The sequence below is a fragment of the Pinus tabuliformis genome, chromosome 8 (genome assembly GCF_031772625.1).
Source record: "Pinus tabuliformis cultivar Carrire ecotype Pingquan chromosome 8, CPIR1, whole genome shotgun sequence".
NCBI lineage: Eukaryota > Viridiplantae > Streptophyta > Pinopsida > Pinales > Pinaceae > Pinus > Pinus tabuliformis.
The window spans coordinates 1990754250-1990774261 of record NC_142294.1 but is presented as its reverse complement, the minus strand read 5'-3'; the positions used below and the strand labels follow the sequence as shown (position 1 = coordinate 1990774261).

General features: G+C 34.2%; 1 protein-coding gene across 2 annotated transcripts; it reads right to left on the bottom strand.

Moving 5' to 3' along the window:
* Nucleotides 1–282: 282 nt before the first annotated feature.
* Nucleotides 283–10948, bottom strand: LOC149244432 (uncharacterized). 2 transcript variants are annotated; one of them, XR_016246750.1, is made up of 4 exons: nt 10710–10908; nt 2169–9086; nt 892–1704; nt 283–657 (listed from the first exon to the last, which is right to left on the bottom strand). XR_016246750.1 is itself a non-coding variant. In XM_089374859.1 (4 exons), the coding sequence occupies exons 2-4, from the start codon at nt 10023–10025 to the stop codon at nt 8206–8208; spliced, it is 726 nt and encodes a 241-aa protein (XP_089230985.1). In that variant the 5' UTR covers nt 10026–10471; nt 10710–10948; the 3' UTR covers nt 2051–8205. The 2 variants fall into 2 exon arrangements, 1 of the variants encoding a protein (XP_089230985.1); XM_089374859.1 differs by lacking the exons at nt 283–657; nt 892–1704 and adding an exon at nt 9748–10471 and having other exon boundaries at nt 2051–8522; nt 8956–9086; nt 10710–10948.
* Nucleotides 10949–20012: the final 9064 nt, after the last annotated feature.

Below are 20012 nucleotides of genomic sequence, written 5' to 3'. Positions count from 1 at the left end.
AAATACTTTCATCAATATTTTGCATTGGGAAATTTCAGAATACCCCATCGATGAATTCACTTCCTTACAAATAAATCCATAGCTTCTTCCCCGGCCAATTTAACTACCCTGCATCTAAACTATAGAGGCAAACTATTGCAGGAAACAACACAAGATCTGCAGAGACCTTTCTCTTATATTTCTTAGCAAACATATACAATGCACTTTAAGCAACATGAACAGTGCTCCACGTTCCACGAATTTTACACCACAAGCAAACAATCCATGAGTGCCACGTTGAGTGCCAAACTACCCTGCATCTAAATTATAGAGGCAAACTATTGAAGGAAACAACATGAGATCTACAGAGGCCTTTCTCTGATATTTCTTAGCAAACATAAACAATGCACTTTAAGCAACACGAAAATAGAAACTTTATCCCAGCTACATAGTTCATGTTTTCTAATGGAAATAAAATCCTGCTGTACTATCCTATACTGAATATGTGCAAAAATAAATTCACATGGCAACTGGGATCTACAGTAGTAAATCGCCTCAAACTGTTTTGAACAGTGCACGTTCCACGAATTTTACACCACAAACAAACAATCCACGAGTGCCACGTTGAAGCGATGTTCTCTGAAATCCACGGGAGCCAATGTGTTCTCTCAGAATTGCCTGCATGATTATGCATAAAAATCATTAAGCCACACTAAAATCATACATTTACAAAACTGTCCAAGAAACTGGTTTTCAAGTTTCAACAACGCTGCACTTACAATTCAACCTTCATAAATAAGAGACCTATGGCGGTAACTGTCCCCTATTTGATCTTTTTTAATGCGGAATTACAAGCCATAAAAAAAACAGATGCTGCACAACATGCCAAACATGTAATTTCTCCAAACATACCCGCTAAAATCATCAATTCTCAAAATAAATAAAAGACCGATGGCGGTAACTATCCCCCTTCAACGGTACAATTTGTTCCTTTTCAATGCGGGGATACAAAGTCGCTGAAGAAGCATAAGCTGCACATACCGAACATATAATTTCTCCAAAACTATCATTAGCATACATGCTGCATGTTGAGCAATCCTCACAACTAATACCGGATATCAGTTAAGCAACAGGACTTGCTGCTCAGTTTTAATCTGTAACATTTCAAGGAAGTTTCACCTGTTTTGTTAAAGTTCTATCAACGACGCTGCACTAAAATTCAACCTTCAACAGATAAGAGACCCATGGCGGTAACTGTCCCCCTTCAACGGTATTATCTGTTCCTTTTCAATGCGGGAATATAAAGTCACTGAAGAAGCATAAGCTGCACATACCGAACATATTATTCCTCCAAAATTATCATTATCATACATGCTCCATGTTGAGCAAACCTCACAATAACTAGTACCGGATATCAGTCACGCAACAGGACTTGCTGCTCAGTTTTAAGCTGTAACATTTCCATGAAATTTCACCTTAAGAGTGTTAATTCGGAAATTCCACAGGCATTTTAAGTCGACATTTCGAGTCTCAAACAGGATTGTCAAGAGAAAGAAGCGAAAGGCAAATGAATGAACAAAGAGGAAAGCAAAAAAAAAAATAATAAAAGAGAGAAGTTTCACCCGTTTTGTTACAATTGTATCAACAACGCGGCACTAACAAATCAACCTTCATCAGTAAAGAGCCCATGGTAACTGTACGCCTCGCCTTCTTCAACGGTACTATCTGTTCTTTTTAATATTTTATATGCGGGAATACAAAGTCACCAAAGAAACATAAGAAGCACATACCGAATATCTGATTTCTCCAAATTTATCATTAACATACACGCTGCATGTTGACCAAACCTTACAACCAGTGCTAAATATCAGTTACACAACATGACTTGCTGCTCTGTTTTAAGCTGTAACATTTCAAATTCAGTTTGGCCTGTTTTGCTACAATTCTATCAATTCTATATATTGTCAAAAAAATTGGCAATAAGAAATGCATAGCTCTCGACTTCATCCAATCATCCCATTCATTCAAAACACTGAAGAATTTAGCTTACAGAAGAAATATTTACCTCGGATACACATACTCAGTTACAATGGTTTTTGACAAATAAATAAATATATACTAAGAACAACAAAATGGAAAAGAATGGAAATGCCAGAAATATAGGACAAGAGAAAATATAATACCCTGACCTTCAATTACTGTGGGCTCTGGAACATTTTAATTTGAACTGTACGTCAACTCAATACTTCACTTGTATTAGTTCTTCAATGCACAGAATGTATATTCATCTCATAAACAGTGAAACATCTGTTTTTTTTTATAAAATCAATGCGCAAAAAGTTAAAAAATAGTGAATCTGATAACAAATCTCAAGAGTAGCATTAAAAATAATACCCATCTCATTTGAATCAAATTAAAGAATAATTTGTTTACCCGCTAACTTGGTCATTATTCAAATTTGTTGTCAAAGTGAACTGCTCAATAAATCATCAATCATGCTTAAAATAAAAAAATATATATACGTCTTAAGCCTGTTGCCTTGAAAAGAAAAGGAAAAAATTACTTTCATCAAATTGCATGAAACAATGATCAATGTTATTATTTTGATGTAACAAATACCAAATGCTAATTATTGCCCATCGGCCACTGTACCCATATATAACTAACAAGTTGAGCAAATCACACGAGCACATTATCACGAAGACTCAACCTACACATCAGTTTTCTGATATAGTTATGCATTGAGAAACAAATTTTCCCGTGGATTATTCAAATACACAGTAAAATATTCAAAATAATTTTATCATCGTTGAAATGATGTCTTAAAAATTTAAAACCAGAAATGTAACAAAGTGAAACCGCCACAAACGAAGGCGGCCAGATATTCAACAGGCAGGTAATTAGCAGCCCATAGGCAATCACAAACGAACAAGGCCAGATATTCAACAGGCAGGTAATTAGTAGCCCATAGGCAATCACATTCACTCATAAAAAGTTCGTGAGAATTAAACATCTAAAGCTCTTCCATTAGACAAACTAGAGCGGACAATATTTGCAACTCCACTTAAATATTAACTGTTTTTAGGTCTACAACACATGGATAATATCACAAATAAACATTTAATTTGAATTACATACTTAAAATTTTTATGACTGCAATAGTATTAATTTAATATAATACCTTTGATGACTGCAATAGTATTAATTTAAAATAAATCACTAATGTTAACACTGGCTCTTCATTAACATCATAACAGCATTAGTATCATATTTATATAAATTAACTGAACAAGCATTACACAACTATTGTACCCATAAATCTGCTAACATAATTAGCCATAATTATGCTACAGGTATAAACTGACACAATCCTTACATATTTTTAAAATATATTATAATGTTAGTCAATCATATTACCTATTATTGCTAACTAATCCATTAGTTAGCTTCACACAGTAATGGTAGAGATTAAGGCTCTTCTTTCTCTACCTAGAAGATTAAAAGGAAAACATACTAGCTGTTTTTTCATGGAAAATATAGAAATGCCCAAAATAGCATTTTCTACTAATAAACTAATTATATAACAGCTTCAGTGTTAAAAAGAGCAGCATCTATTAACGAAAAATTTTACCCAATACTGAAACCGCTACTAACCTATAGCACCTTTTATTTCTAACCAATGACATCAGTTCTAATATTATTGATACACCTCAAGCAACCCATCCAATCCAAGGGGCCTAGACTTTTTCAGAGAAAGGATGTTTGAACTTGCAGACAGATGAATAATAAATCTTAAAACAGACAGCCAATTGGTGACATAATAATATTCTTTAATCAAGCAAAAATAGATCTAGATTATTTTTTTTTCACTTTACATGACGTCTTTTCATCCTTTTGCACACTTGGTAAATCCAGAGTTAAAATGGATCTAGACTGATTTAATTATTAATAATTGATAACTATAACTATTTATTTTATTTTATTTATTTTTATTTTTATGTAATTTGTTCTAGTAAAAAATGTTTTAATTTTTAATTAGTAATTATAATTACTGACTTTATTATATATATATATATATATTATTTTATTTTATTTTTGTTGTTAAGTAATTTGACCAAGTCAGAATGTTTACATAACATCACATCATATAACATAACCTTACAATATCTCCTCCATACTGGGCTGCAGAGCGCCTCTCTCGGGGCCATAATAACACAAACTTCCCCTTCATGAAAGCCTAGCCATAGAGACATGGGTTGAATATGCAGTTGCACCCAGAGAGATTTAATATTAAATGGCCACAATAATAACACAAACTTCCCCTTCATGAAGGCCTAGCCATAGAGACATGGGTTGAACATGTAGTTGCACCCAGAGAAATTTAATATTAAATGGTCACGTGTAGGTGAATCAAATCCCACCCCATGTTCTTTTAAAAAGTAGATTGTTCCAAAAACATTAAAAGGATCGGCTCTTTAATCTAAAGTTTTCAGCAATCGTGGTTACTACCACTTAAACGTGTGCATGGCTCAGACCGCAAGAGGGGGCTACACCCCATCCTATCGCAATGTGGTTACGGGGCACGACCAATCCACTGGCCAATCGACTTCCATAAACCCCTCTTCCCATTCAATGCTACAAGGGTTTCGAAAAGCCCCCTCGCATAAAAAACAACCTAGATCTCAACCTTTATGACTTCTAATAAAGAACTTAAGACACGTAATAGCTTTAGAACATTGGCTTCACAGTACAACACCCCTAAACACCTCTTCCCTTTCAATGCAACAAGGGTTTTGAAAAGCCCCCCTCGCATCACAGACAACCTAGATCTCAACCTTCTATGACTTCTAACAAAGAACTTATGAGACGTAATACTTTAGAATACTTTAGAACATTAGTTTCACAACACGACCCCCCTTCAGGAGATGACTCCAATGGAAACTTTAGAGAGGGGCAAGCATCAAAGGATAAGCAACCACAAGAGGAAAGACAACCCCAGCAAGCCGCTGCCAACTAGCTAATGACACCTCTATTCCAAAAAACGGTAATCCCCTCAAATGGAAAGAGGTAGTAATGACGAAGGCCTCAATTGAAGATATCGTTCTAGCCACACTAGATCTATCCACGATTGGCAGCCATATGAAAAGGAAAAGACCCTCGGTCAATTCCGGAGCATCAAGTTCAACTATTCCAACAAACCTTTCCTAAGACATAGACCAAAGATAGCACCAACTCCTCTATCCCTTGGGAATCCATACGCACTCATTCAAAGACCCACCCCCTGAGGTCATCAAAGAAGACAAAAAGGTTGGGGTGAAGCAACAAGCAACTAATCCAAGAGCTTGGAAAAATACCAAATAATTATGAATGAATCACACTCATGACCATCGGCTATTATCAGCTATACGACAAAAACCATCAGCTATTATCAGTTATACGAAAAAAACCATCAGCTATTATCATGATTCAAAAATAAAAATGTTCTAGTGAAAAAAGGTAGCAATGATAGCCTCTCGATGTAGACAAGCTATCAAGATTCAAACCATGACAATAGATACGAACGGCCAAGTAGGAGAGCTTGCAACATTTAGGAACCTAGACAAGGTTCTCATTTCAAATCTATTTGACTCAATCCAAATTCCTTCAGCAAAATTCTAGCCCACTAGCTCCACAGAAGTTAAAATTATATCGAATGTTAAAGGCCCGCACATTGCTAAGGGGGAATCAATTCTCCAAAATTTATTTAGCCTCAAATCCAACTGACACAGCAAATCTCCCTGCAACATCATTAAATTTTTGTTGAAGAGGGGAGCGATAAGGTACCTAGATGTAGAAGCCGATCACTTTAAGAATATGATCAGACACCTTAGAGTTGACTGATTTGGACACAACCAATGCAACTTTTTCGTGGAATAATCATAGAGGAACACTTCTTGGTCTTGAAGTCACTTTTGGAAAAGGACATCTTTCTAGAGGCTTCCATTTTGCCCTGTGGGGGATCAAAGCACTATCCCATTAGCTAGGATCCAGATATTAAAGCTAGTACAGTAAACAGGCCCTTCAGATTTGAAAGCTTCCGACTTCAGGATCCTTCCTTCTTAGACAAGGCCCGAATCTAGTGGATGGCTTCATGAGGGTGAAAAAAAACCAAGCTCTTTCACCAATAGATTGTGCAACATAAGCACCAAAATCACATATCCTTCCTCAAAAGTGTCGATGACAATAAACTATTGAAACGCCAAGATATTGAAGCCAAGCTGGTGAATTATTTCCATTCTCTTCTCACAAACCCTCATCCAAACAAATGAGGCGGCAACAAAGAAAATCACTAGATCCCATCTTTGGTTGGGCCAGAGCAAAATGAGGCATTAATATGAAAAATCACCTTAGGAAATGGGCTATCAAGTAAAAGTTGGTCCATTATTGGAGGGGAATCCCCATCAATGGTAGGAAAATCAAGAAGCTTTGCTTCAAGCTTCAATCCTTCCAACCTTCAATACTGCTTTCTTGACTCTTGCTCCCAAATCCAACAGAGGAGAAAAAAAGCTTACACCCTATTACCCTATAATGTTTCACTTACTGCATAATACCATGGCAGATCCATTCCAACTCCAGATGTACCAAGCGCTGAGAGATTTGATCCCTCTTGGCACTGGTTAGATCGAGAGTTAAGATGGATCTAGGCTGGTTTAATTTTCCCTTTAAATTAAATAGACTATATTCCACATGAATAACAGGGGCCAATACCATGGATTCTCCATACCATGAGTCATATTATTTTTTATCATTATTACATTACAACATCTCTACCATATTGAGTTGGAGAGCAGCTCTCAGACACAATCAATGATCAAAACAACAGTTAGATGTGCTTAAAAGCATTTCAATCAGCAAAATGTGTGGCACAATCTTTTCCTTGTGATGCCAACTTACCAAGGGTTGGTACCTGATTACAAAGCTTTTGGTCCAGCTTTTTCATATTCAACTTTGGATTACTCTACTCTTTCCATCGCTTCTTTTCAGGGCATGATGAGTTTGGCTCACGTTCTTGCACTAGATTTATAGACTCCTTGTTCTAGTTTCGAGACTTTGGCACCCTTTGTTACTTGGCACCTCCACTGCCAATCTCCATGGCCTTCTCTGCCCCCTTCCATTTCTTTCTTCCTAACATTGCCATGACCAACCAGCAAGCTAGATGCAAGAGAGGAGGGGAAGGTTAAGACTCAGAATGGGATTCTTGAGCTTGATTTAGAGCGGAGTCTTCAGTGTGTATGTTTCATAGCCAAACTTCACCATCAAAGCATTAACAATCCACTGACATGGAGTAACAATTGCATCAAGAGAAACCTTGTCACTTGAACTCGGAGGTGCTTGAAGAGCAGCTACATGAATTACTAAGAAAGGGGGGCATACAAGGGGTCAATAAAACCAGTGACTCCAGAATATCAACCCGTCGTTCCTAGGAAAGGTCCTACTCGAACGCCACAACATGATGGAGAAGATTTTGCTAGCGATGCACAACATTCAATTACATCAAATGGATATAGAGACATTCAACTTCCATCGAAACCAGCAATACCGATTGAGGTGGAAACCTCACCCTTAATTACTTTAATGTTTAAGCTGTTATTGCTCTTTATGGATCTGTATAAGCCTGCTTAACTAGGCAAACTCTAGGTATATGACAGTCCAACTGGAAACTGGTAAAGGTATAGAACCTATGTTTTTTCCAATTACACTTGAGATTTAAAAACTGCATGGACTAAAGGATTACTGTTCCGCCGCTAAACCATAGACGAACTAATCATTGTAAATTTGCTGATAATCAAAGAATTTTAGCTTTAAAACCATAACAATTAAATTTAACAACTCAAAAAAAGAAAAGCAAAAACAATAAATTAAAGAAAAAAAAAGACACAAAAACAAAAACAAAACAAAAATTTAAACTTTTAACCTCCAAAACCTTCCCCTACAAATAGGAACAGCAAAAATATTCCCCTAAAATCTTACTATGTTTAGCTTAAAATAATCAGGTCCATTGATCACACTAGCTACAATAACCATCACCTATTGCCATTGCTTTTGTTAGAATAACCAATACCATTGCCTGATTTATTTATGTTACACTATTTAACTCAAAAATAATGTTCAGATCAGATGAAAACTGCCACCCACCTCTTTTTTCCATGGAATCTGATAAAATATTCGTCAGTACTGACAGAGATGTTAATCCTCCAGCTGTAATGGATATTGGAAAGATACCATTATTCCTGCGAATTTGTTGTAAATATGAACGGGCCTGAGTGCTTTTGACGATGTAGTGCTTTCTTTATTATGATGAGAAAATATTAATGTTTCAAGCAGCATTAATAAATCTCTCATCCTTCCGACGACGATAGAAAGATTGAGCAGCGAATGGACACTCTCAAGAATTATTTCCTTGCTGTATATGCTATCAAGTTGGTCACAGAAGTCATGCCAATGGCAGCTTAATTTGATGACATAAAGAACAGATAAAGATTTATCTCCCCCATCAGTCTCATCTGTAAAAAAGGCACATCACAATAAATAGCGTCAAACCAAAAACAATAACACAACACACTCGCGGGGGGCACAGCCCCCGCCAAAACCAAAAAATAATCATTTTATTACTTGTGGACCGACACCGCGAGCGCACCCAACGGAGTAAGATCCTTGGTAGCTACATCACTTTGTACAATCAGGAGAGTAAGTAGGCAAAAGCCCACAAAAAAATACCACATGGACCGTACATATTAGTAACATAGATAATCCGTACCAATATCACATCGAGTCTTTTTTACATAACTTGTTTGATGCCAAAAATCCCAAATAATTGCACTTAACAATAAAATCACGATGACAAAACTTCAAATTTTCTAAAAGCATTTGGCCAAACAAAAACGCTCCTAGAAAATATGATAACTTTTGTCGGAAGGAAAATGTCACACTCATAACTGATAGAACAGTTTGAAATCTCTGACAGATTGACACCTAGGCCGCACAAGCAATCGTTAGACACCAAACTGCTTGCGACAACCATCCCGATTTTTCTCTGCATATTGTTTTCCGTTGTAGTCCAAAGTTGCCTACACATTGCATACAACAAGGAGCTATCAGCACACAAATATTTAAAACAAACTTCATCGAGTTGGGTGTATACATTGAATTATTCAAAAACAATTGAAAACTACAGAGTAAAAGATCCTTGCAAAGGAATTAAAGAAACGTCCAAAGTTGTATTTCACCCAACAATAGAACCCAGTAAAAATGAATGTTACTGGATAAATTTAGGAAAAATCTAAACAGGCAGGTTAAACGGATCTGCTACATTTGAAAGTTAACTAGATGTTTGCTTAGAAATCTGAGGAACTTCATAATGTCTAAATATTGACATATCTAATTGTAAACAATTAATGTTACGAATGTGAAATTTTCACCCTTTCTTGCCCACAATTATGCATCAATATCATTGGGGTTTTTGCAACAACTCAGCGTAAACATAAATTTCCAATTTGAAACTTTTACAACTTTGAATATGTTTCAACAAATATGATCTCTACAATAACAATTTAGAAAAGAAGGAAAAATATACCAAAATTAAACGGAGAATAAACTTTCATACGTTCAAACTTTATGTAAAATATACAAGCTAGAAGAATCGTAGCAATCAAAACAATCGAGAATTAGAAATCGATTACTGTCTTACTTTAGGACCTGTATTTTATTTGATTAACATTACGAACATACCTAAAGGCTAACACATCTATTCCACTCCAAGTTGTATGAGCACTAGGCTTTCTCTGGAAGCACATCGAAAGATTTCGACGAGAAAAGTTATTATATTTTAATGCTAAGTTTTGGTGGCGGGTAGAACGCGGCCTGTCGATAACCCTCGGTTCCAGGTTCAAACACACATCTCCAGAACGTTCCCTGTATGCCTTGAATTCCCCGGGAGCATGACGCAGGCATTCACGATAGACACGAAAAAGATATACAGGGCACACTAGGGAATATGGTATACACATACCCCGGCCCCTCTTTGAGGGGAAAGAGAGAAGGCGTCCCTATGAATCACAGTTCAAAACAAAAATGAATTAGCTGAGTTGTGGTCAGGGGCCATATTATGTGTTTTCTTTATGGGGCCACGGGTTTAGTTTCCCAAGAGCATGCTGCCATGCTAAATCATCCAATTTGTTGCGCGATCTTGCGATGCCTCCAAGTTAACTCACCAAAAGCCGTTTGTGAGGCACAAATACAAGGCCTATACAATTTTGGCGGAATAGACACCCCTCAGGCACAAATTATAAACCAATTTGTAAAGACACAAATTCTAAGCCAATTTGTAAAGGCCGACGGCTTACAGCCCACAAATGTTTGGCACGAAAACGTGTTTTACGAAAAAAATGATGGCAATGCCAAAAAGAGAAGTAAATCTTCATTTGTTGTGCCGGAACCCAAAGACAGCCCTGCACTGTTAAAGGAGAACACATGAAAACAATTCTAGCACAAACAAACCACGAAACCGTAAAAGGATGAAGAAAAAAGAACAAAGAAACCCTTGAAACCCTAACATTCTAAGAAAGAAAAAAGAAAAGCCTCCTTTGGACCTCGGGAACGCCAAACAGCACCAAATGAGGTCGATCCCTCATTGCCTACTCAGAGACTTTCAATTGAATCAAATAAATAGAGAAAGATCGATAGATACGTACCAGAAATAGAGTAAAGCTTCAAATCCCTGCCCAATCCTTGTGTTCTCGAACAATCTGGTAGGAAGAAGAGCTTTGCTGTTCGACGCCCACTCACTTCTCTACCTTTCATTCACCTTAAACTTAGCTAGTACAACCACGAGACTGAATGAAAAAGGAGGACAGCGTGAGGCATCCAAATGTGGGAATTTATAGGGCAGGACACCGCCATTGGGGATAAGACGTAGCGGTTATCAAATCGGTGGACGGAATAAAGCGCCCATCTTAGAGTTGACTAACAATTTTCAGTTATCAATTCCATTAAATTAGGACGAGAGCCCCATGTTCACTTAATTTTCAAGCGATGCGGTGCCGTTAAATTGGGCGAAGATCTTTCTCTGTACCTAAGTTTGAACTTAACTCGGTATATGGATATTGGGCGAAGATCTTTCTCTGTACCTAAGTTTGAACTTACCTCGGTATATGGATATTTACTCTTTTTTTCCCTCTTTACCATAAGCATGCCATCATTCAATCAATTTTTAAAACGGCTAATTGATAAATAAAATAATAGGTGGAAATTTTACAAATATCCACCCCTCCGTCCATATATTACATTTACTATATAAATTTGTATATATATTACATTTACCATATAAATTTGGTCATAAATTATTCACGCAATTTAAAAAATTATAAGTAATAAGTGGTAAATTTATAAATATTTAATAATATAAATTTTAGTCCTATAAATTTGATGAAAATTATATATTCTCTACTATGTTAAGTAAAATAGTGTTTTTTTAAGTGGGAAGGTAAGAGGGTTCTCACTTGTTCCAAAGGAAAAATAGTGTCAAAATTTACATAGGAGTTAGGAATAACTACCAATAACATGGCAGAGTTCCTTGCATTATGGAAAGGTTTGGAGGTGGCTTTAAAAAATTAAATTAAAATTCTATTGGTTTATGGAGACTCTCATCATACACCAAATGACTATGGCTAAGGGGTTAATTAGTTCTAAGTCTCCTCTTATGGCCCAAAGAGCTATTAACTCTACCTCACAATTTGAAAAAAATGAATACCACCACATCTTTAGGTAGTTGAATGTGGAAGCAAATGAGCTTGCAAAAAAAAGCTCTAGTTTGGCACAATGAAACTTTAATTTAATAATACATTGTGTCTCCGCCCTATTCCTTAATTATGATTTTTGCAAATTATATCATTAGGCGTTGGTGTCTAGCCTATCTCAAGAGGTATACTTTGATTTGTGGGTAATCTCTCTCCAAAGGTATATAACCGCGTCGAAATCCACCTTCATTCTAAGGTTGGGTACGTGGATGAACGTGAGTTTTTATCTATGCAAGGTGGTTGATCATTGGCGATCCTTAGATCTCAGGCCTATTTATTTATCATCATGTCATATTAATTTGCAATGCAAGTGTTTGGGATCTCTAATTATTACGAGACAATGATATTTCATCTATTTATGCCTCACCTGATGGAAGATAGTCTAGCTTTGCTTAGTTGCGATTAGGACTGCTCTGGATGGGAATAAGAAATTAATGAACCTGGTAAATATTTTGTCATTGCCTTGTTCGGCCAATCTTGGGACCATGGAGTCTGCTCGCTAGAGGTTGCTTGGCTTGTGTGTTAACAGAGCATCCTTCTATATATAGATTATCCAATCTCTTCCCATTGCAAAATAGTTTCAAACTATTGTTGGTTCCGATGTTGTTCCTATCTTTTATGTTGGCCCATGTAATTAGGTGTTTAGTTGTAGATATGGCCAATCCTCTCCTAAGAATAATGAAGTCTGTCAGGTCTTAGACAAGCTCCTAGATGCTTCACATGCGATGTTAGTCTCCATTACAAAACTAGAAGATATGGTGAAGCATCACAAAATGTCTTTTCAGTTGTTCTTTGAGGCAAAGTTGCTCCGACATCAAGCAAAGATGATGTTAACTATGGATGACCTTCGAGAGGAAATCCACACCATTAGCGAGTGTATAGCAGCTCTAGAAGCTTCTAGATGTGGCAATTCGTTGAAGGTAGTGGGTGTGATGGTACCAGTGCTACTGATGGAGGAAAGAAGGTCTGCCACTACAAAGTTGATGGCTCCAAGGGGCCCAATTAATCTAGTTCTAATGCTAGTTCTATCGTTTTGTTTATGACTTTTTTCTACTTCATTATGGGAAGCTTTTGTAGAGTATACACTGAAAACATTTTTAGGATAATTTGGAAATTTATTCCCAATAACTTAAATTTCATATAAATTGCAGAAATTTTATAAATACTACCCTTTGAAAGGGTTATGGTCCCAAATACAATCTTGTTAAAAAAATATAATTTCAAAATATATAATTGTGTGGAAAATGGTATAAACTTCAATTTAATAAAAAAATTCCCTACAATATTAAATAAAATAGTTTTTAAAAAATAATATAATTTCAATTTTTTCTATAATATTAAATAAAACAATTTTAAAAATATATATATATATATAAATATATAAATTTTAATTTAATGAAAATTTTCTATGCAATATTAAATAGTTTTGTAAAAAGTGATATATAATAATGTGAAAACATTTCATAAATTTTACTTATTATATATTTAACTTATAATGTTTTTTTAATTAAAAATAAAATTTTTAAAAATAAAAATAAAATTAAAAACATAACAATCATTACGAAACAAAAAATACAAATCAACATAATTCCAAGTCATGTTGATGGGCATAATCTCTCCTAAAGCAGATGGGCAGCATCATCACCGGAAGGCATATTGGGAAGAAAAGAATGGGAATTCCACGTAGCATCACAATAGCAATTATGAAAAGGTGAATTAATAGCAATTATCAAAAGGTGGATTTAATGTCATCCACATCAGGCAGCATTTTCCATTTCTTCGTAGGTTGTAATTATCTTGATTTTATTGCAAATGTTTTTGGGATTTATACCTATGATATATTTTATTGCATGTGTTTTGGGATTACATATAAGATATATATATTTATTATGATATAATTTTTATTATGGAAAAAGTGATTAATGATTTTTAAAGTGAAAAGGTAGTTAATAGTTGAATGGTTTTTCTTAGAATTAATTTGTTTTTTAACCTTTTTATCATGAATTTTAATCTATATGTTAATTTTATTTTCTAAAATAAGATTATATAATTTAGCTAAAATGTGGCTAATTATGGTAGTTAGACTTGAGAAGTCTCATTTCACTGTGAAATTGAGGAATTTGTGGAGATCATCATTATATTTTGTTAAAGTTTAAAGGATCAAATCTTTCGAGGTGTTTTTGAGTGCAAAATTTGAGGAAAAGTTTGCACCTTGAGAGATTCTCGGAGTTTATAGACATGAAGTTAAATCTCTCTTTTTTGAGTGCAAAATTTGAGGAAAGGGTTGCACCTTAAGAGATTTGATCTCTCTAGGAGCTTATAGATCTGAAGTTAAATCTCTCTTAGAGCTTATGGATCCGGAGTTAAGATGGAACTAGGTTGGTTTAATTATTAATAATTAACTTATAATTATTAATAGATCCATAGATCCATCTTTACTCTAGATCTACCAAACTCTTAGAGGGATCAATTTTTTTCACTCTATTGCTAGTTTGCATATCAAGATATTCGATCCCTCGGCTTAGTAGATCCAGAGTAAAAATGGATCTATGCTGGCTTATTCCCCCTTTAAATAGGCTACATTCCATGTGAATGCCATGGGTCAATACCATTGGTTCTCAATACCATGGGTCAATACCATGTGTCATCTTTATTTTTATTAATATTAATATTAGGGTTAATAATGTTTTTTTGCATGGTATTAATAATAATTTGGCCCATAGGCTTCACCTAAATAAAACCTCATTTTTTAGTGTTCGTAAATATAAAGTGAATTATGGAATAAATATAAAAAAATGTTTTATTTATTTACCATACCTCTCATTTATTTATATTTTTATTAATTTACCATATCTCTTTTATAAATATGGTATTTAGCTCATGGTATTAAAATGGTATTTGGCCCATAGGCTTCACCTAAATAAAACCTCTTTTTTGAGTCTTCGTAAATATAAAGAGGTTTATGGACTAAATATAAAAAGAGGTTTTATTTATTTACCATACCTCTAGTTTATTTTTATTTTTATTTATTTACCATACCTTTGGAGTATGTATAAAAAGATGTTTTATTTATTTACCATACCTCCAGTTTATTTATATTTTTATTTATTTACCATATCTAGTGTTTTAGTGTTCATAAACCTCTTTATATTTTAAATTTATATTGTGTTTATACATAATAATAATTAGATTGATTTCTAAATAGAGTAAACATTAGATTAAAAATGTTAAATGTTAAACATTACATGTTAAATGTTTACATTTACATTTAGGACATGTTTATGTGTGAGATCTACCCCATATTTAAGAAAAAGTTTGCACCTTTAGAGATTTGTTTATGTGAGGCTGTATGTTTATGTGAGATCTACCCCATATTTGAGGAAAAGTTTGCACCTTTAGAGATTTGATATCTCTCGGAGCTTGTAGATATGAAGTTAAATCTTTTGAGAGCTTATAGATCCGGAGTTAATATGGAACTGGGTTAGTTTAATTATTAATAATTAACTTACAATTATTTATTTTATCTTTTCTAATGTGATTTCATTGAGTCAAAATGAACTAGATTGGTTTAATTATTAATAATTAACAATTATAATAAGTAATTTTATTTTTTTATTAATTAATAATTTTATTTTTATTTCATGCAATTTGATGAAGTCAAAATGCTTAGATAAGGTTAAGGCACACCTTGATGTGAAGTCAAGGGTTCAATTCATTGTCCCTATGATATATTGGACATGATGAAGATGTAGTCCTACCAAGGTTACAAAAAAAATGCTTAGATAAGATGACATAACAAGACAGATGATATATTGGACTAGCGTTTCCTGCGGCTTAGTTTAATTATTGAACTTTGCAATGTATGAACCAACTACCACGTTTGAACATGGGCTACATTGCTCGTAATAATTGAAAAGGCTTATTATATATGTCTAGCATTCAAGATTTTTTAGTTGACTATTAGTTATGTTTGACCAAAAAAAATCTATCGTTATTTTATAGTTTAACATTATAATTTAACATTAGTAATTAAATTTTATTATTTTTTATTATATATAAATTTATTTATTTAAAATCTAATTAGTTCAATTCAACCAACCATATTAGTGAATATAAAAAATCCCTTTTATTGGATTTGAATTTGAGAAATTCACCTTATCCCAAGTTAAACCGCTGTGGTTGCTTGGTAAAAATGCATTGGACATGAGACAAGTCCCATGAAAATATAAATGGATATAAAAAACCAATTTGTTGGGAAAAGAAAAACTATTAAACATAAACATTTATTGTATGATATGATTAGGCAGAATCTAATCTAATCTCTAGTCAATTATATAAAAAAACATGACACAATTTCATAAAAGTTTTTGGATATGCATTACTCACCGACCTTCCCATTAATGAAAATAAAAGACATAACGCCACTTATTATTACTTAATTTGGTTAAATAAGAATTTAATCATTCATTTGTATTATCGAGATGGAACTATTTTATTTTTTAATTGCTTGATGTGGATTCAGTTTATTTGTTGTCTAGAGGCCGTAGCTATTTGTATTTTGTTAGATTAAATAAATTAAACGATCTACACCGCTGGACATTTATGGAATTAAAAAAAAAGGACCAATTGTTAGAAATCATAGTTCATGATAAACGTCAGATATTTCAATGCATAGTGTTGTACAGATTCCAAATCCTAAGGTTACCAATCAAACTAACACTACAGTAAATGCAAAGAATAAATGAAAAATCAAGAGGAGAAAATACCCAAAACACCATTCAATAAAATTAAACAAAGATAACTATGAGCTACAAAGTCAGAATGCATAAAGGCTACAAGGATTAAAAATGACATCTAACAATAATTGTCCGTTATCAACTTCAACGCAATGAATGTGGCCATCTCCCAGTGCTATTTTGGTGGTAGAAATTTTTTCGATTACATATTGCAAAGAGTCCTAACACAGTGAGTAAAGAGTCCTTGGGTTTTGTAATCATGAAAATCCATCAATGGTCAACCACTCACAAAGTAAATACAAATAGACTCGACCTATTTCATCAGCTCTAATTTAATGATGAACATTTACTGGTGAGAGGCAATGTCGAATTAAGAGGCCAAACCCACTGCTTCGATTCTAATCCAATTTGCTTCACCTCCTTCAAGGGACTAAAAAATCAATGTTTTACAAGAAAGCACGAATAAGTAAATACAAATAGACTCGACTTATTTCATCAGCTCTAATTTAATGATGAACATTCACTGGTGAGAGGCAATGTCGAATTAAGAGGCCAAACCCACTGCTTCGATTCTAATCCAATCTGCTTCACCTCCTTCAGGAGACTAAAAAATCAATGCTTTACAAGAAAGCACGAAATTTTTCCGCTTCAAACAATACAAGGTACACATTATACATTTTACTGCATAGTATCTTATTTGATAAAGTACTAACAAAATTGTGAGAAGAAATAAATGAATGAATGAAGATATATTTGTAAACTTTTATTACAGTGTGTTGTAAATATATTTTTTATTATGCCTCTGCCTAGCTCTGAAGCCGCAACTGGATAGCAATTTCTCTCTATCATGTTGACCCTCACGCCCCATAGCTTAAAGCATTTGCAGCCAGGACTTATTAGACCGTGTTTAGCATTTGATGATTTTTTAACTCGCATGATTTTTTAACATTAATATGTGTAGATAGTTAGAGTTGCTAGGTAATTGTCGAAGGGTCATATGCCTGTCAGGGTCGTACATACACCAGGACAAACAAAATCCTGAGTCCTAAAGCGCTCCAATAAAACCTATAGACCTAGCACCCACCCACGCGTAAGCTGTCCGGACCAGCTCTCTTGCTACGCATTCTTTAGTCCTAACAGAGGTGCAACAATTATGAAGAAGCCATTACACACTAAGATCACAATAAATGCTTAAAACTTTTGGGGGCGCTGCAATGCTGAAGAAGCCATTACTGCGATGATAACAAACACTAAAATCACGATAAATGGTTATAACTTTGGGGGTGCCGCAATGCCGAAGAAGTCATTCATTAGTGCGAATCAAGAGTCAGCGAATTGTCAATAGATTTAAACCCTCGTTCTCGGTTTCGACAGTAGGGGTACGACAATTTAAATCGCTGAGAACTTGTTGTAAGATAATGGTCGTACCATATATATACTTTAGTTATGATTACAGAATAAGAGCCCATGCAAATGAACCAATAACAATTAAAATAAATAACAATAAAAAAAATTTAAAAAATAAATTATTTTTATTTTATAAAGTTAACTTTATTCATTATAATTTGATTTTTGGTCAATGGTCGATTAATTTAAGGTCAACGCATTTTTGAATGGGTTATATCATGCACCGGTAGGAATAACAAAGTCTATTTACATGTTACTAATATCCATGATAAAGTGGGGTGAATATCCATAGCAAAAAAAATTGTTATATTGTAAGTATTAAGTTTCTATGTGCTTATTAATGAAATTTTAAAATCACTATAAATTATTATTTTAATATATGGTAAAATAGATCTTAATTTATAACTATTATTTGTATCCTATATATTTTAATGTGATAGAGGGTTTAGATATATCTCAAAAGTAGTAGTAATCTTTTTGTTTTTAAATTTAATTTAAAAAAAAATAATTATAAAATTATATTGAAATAAAATATTTAAAAATTATTTTAATTGTGAAACGAGAGAGGGTTTTTTGGCATGTGGTATTGATGAGTCATGGTATTGTAACAAAGCAAAGTTAATAATATCTATGGTAAAGTCTACGTGAATATTCATGGTTAAAAATATTATTAAGTATTAAAGTTTTTATGTGCTTATTAATTGAAATTAAATATGTTATAGAATCACTATTTTAATTTATAAAGTAAAATAAATTTTAGGTTATAATTATTACTTAAGTTGTATATTTTAATGTTATATGTCTATTATGATTTTATTTTTATTAAAAAGTTATTGGTAATTTCATTATAAAAAACAAAATTACAATCTAACAAATTCAATTTTATTAGTTTTATTCTGTAACATCATTTACTATAATACAAAGCATATAAAAACAAAAAATATTTACCAACCATAACTTTACGCATTAAACCAACTCTTAAGTATTACGCCACGGAGGCGGATAAGGATTTATAATGCATACTTGTTAATTAAACATTGTATTAATTGCCATACAGTCGACTTATCTGTCTCTGCCATACTTTAATGGGTCACATGGCCTCCCTCGAGGCATTAGGCCCGTCACTCGTCTTTGGATTAAAGACCCTATGTACGCTCCGCCACGTGGCTTGCTTCTGCGCTACTCCACGACATGCATCTGTCCATCAGCTAAATCTGGCTACGACCACTGGTATGGTTATCGTTCGTAGATCAGGGTGGGGCAATCCGACGGTGAGAAGGGTTTAGGATTTTTCGAACTACCCAACTTATCGTCTCCGCCGAAGAGGAGGTCATTTGATACCTGGAGGTGGAGGTATCGGTCGCTCTGCAACGACTTTGGCTCCCGGTTTCTCAGTTGGTTCTGCAACTCCTTGTCCACAAGTTATTATGTTGTGTGTTCATCCTTCACGGGGAGGTAATTAGAACCCTTACCCTCATTCATTCCAGTTCTCCATTACTAGATATGTTCGATGATTGCTTTAAAATTATTGTCGAACAAAGGGTTAACAATGGCTATCGATGGCCAGGATTGGCACGAGGTTCCTCAAGCTTAGCAAAGGGTGGTGGTTTCCAACGTCGGCATCAAGAAGGTAAGCCTATGTCCTGTCGGCATCTCGGTTACAATTTACCCTAATTCTTCTTTTCCTAATCAAGCGAATGTTTCTGTGCAATGTAGACGGACAACCCACGGATGGAGCTCTCCAAACTCAGGTAAGGTTGACATTTTCCAATTATTATTCTTTATTGTTTAAATAAAAGACATGCATTCTCTCAAAAGGTTTTGAGAACGACTGTGATGAACTTGCAGGTAAACTGATGTTACTGTCGGGTGTTTTCGTGATTATGTCTGCATCTCCAAAGATTAGGTGAACTTATTTTATCCATGACTATTCGTAGGTTGGAAAAATATCTCCACAGGTTCCCTAAGTTTGCTTGTTTTCGATTTGGTTGCATGTGGGAGATTTGCTTTGGCGGAAGGCTTTAGCCTAAACTTACTGCATTCATAAATTTATTTG

Coding starts and splice junctions, on each gene's coding strand:
- LOC149244432 (XM_089374859.1), bottom strand. CDS start 10,025: ATGTGTATACCATATTCCCTAGTGTGCCCTGTATATCTTTTTCGTGTC. Junction 9,087..9,747: donor ATAGATGTGTTAGCCTTTAG/GTATGTTCGTAA, acceptor TGCAATGTGTAG/GCAACTTTGGACTACAACGG. Junction 8,523..8,955: donor GATTTCAAACTGTTCTATCA/GTTATGAGTGTG, acceptor CCTTTTTTACAG/ATGAGACTGATGGGGGAGAT.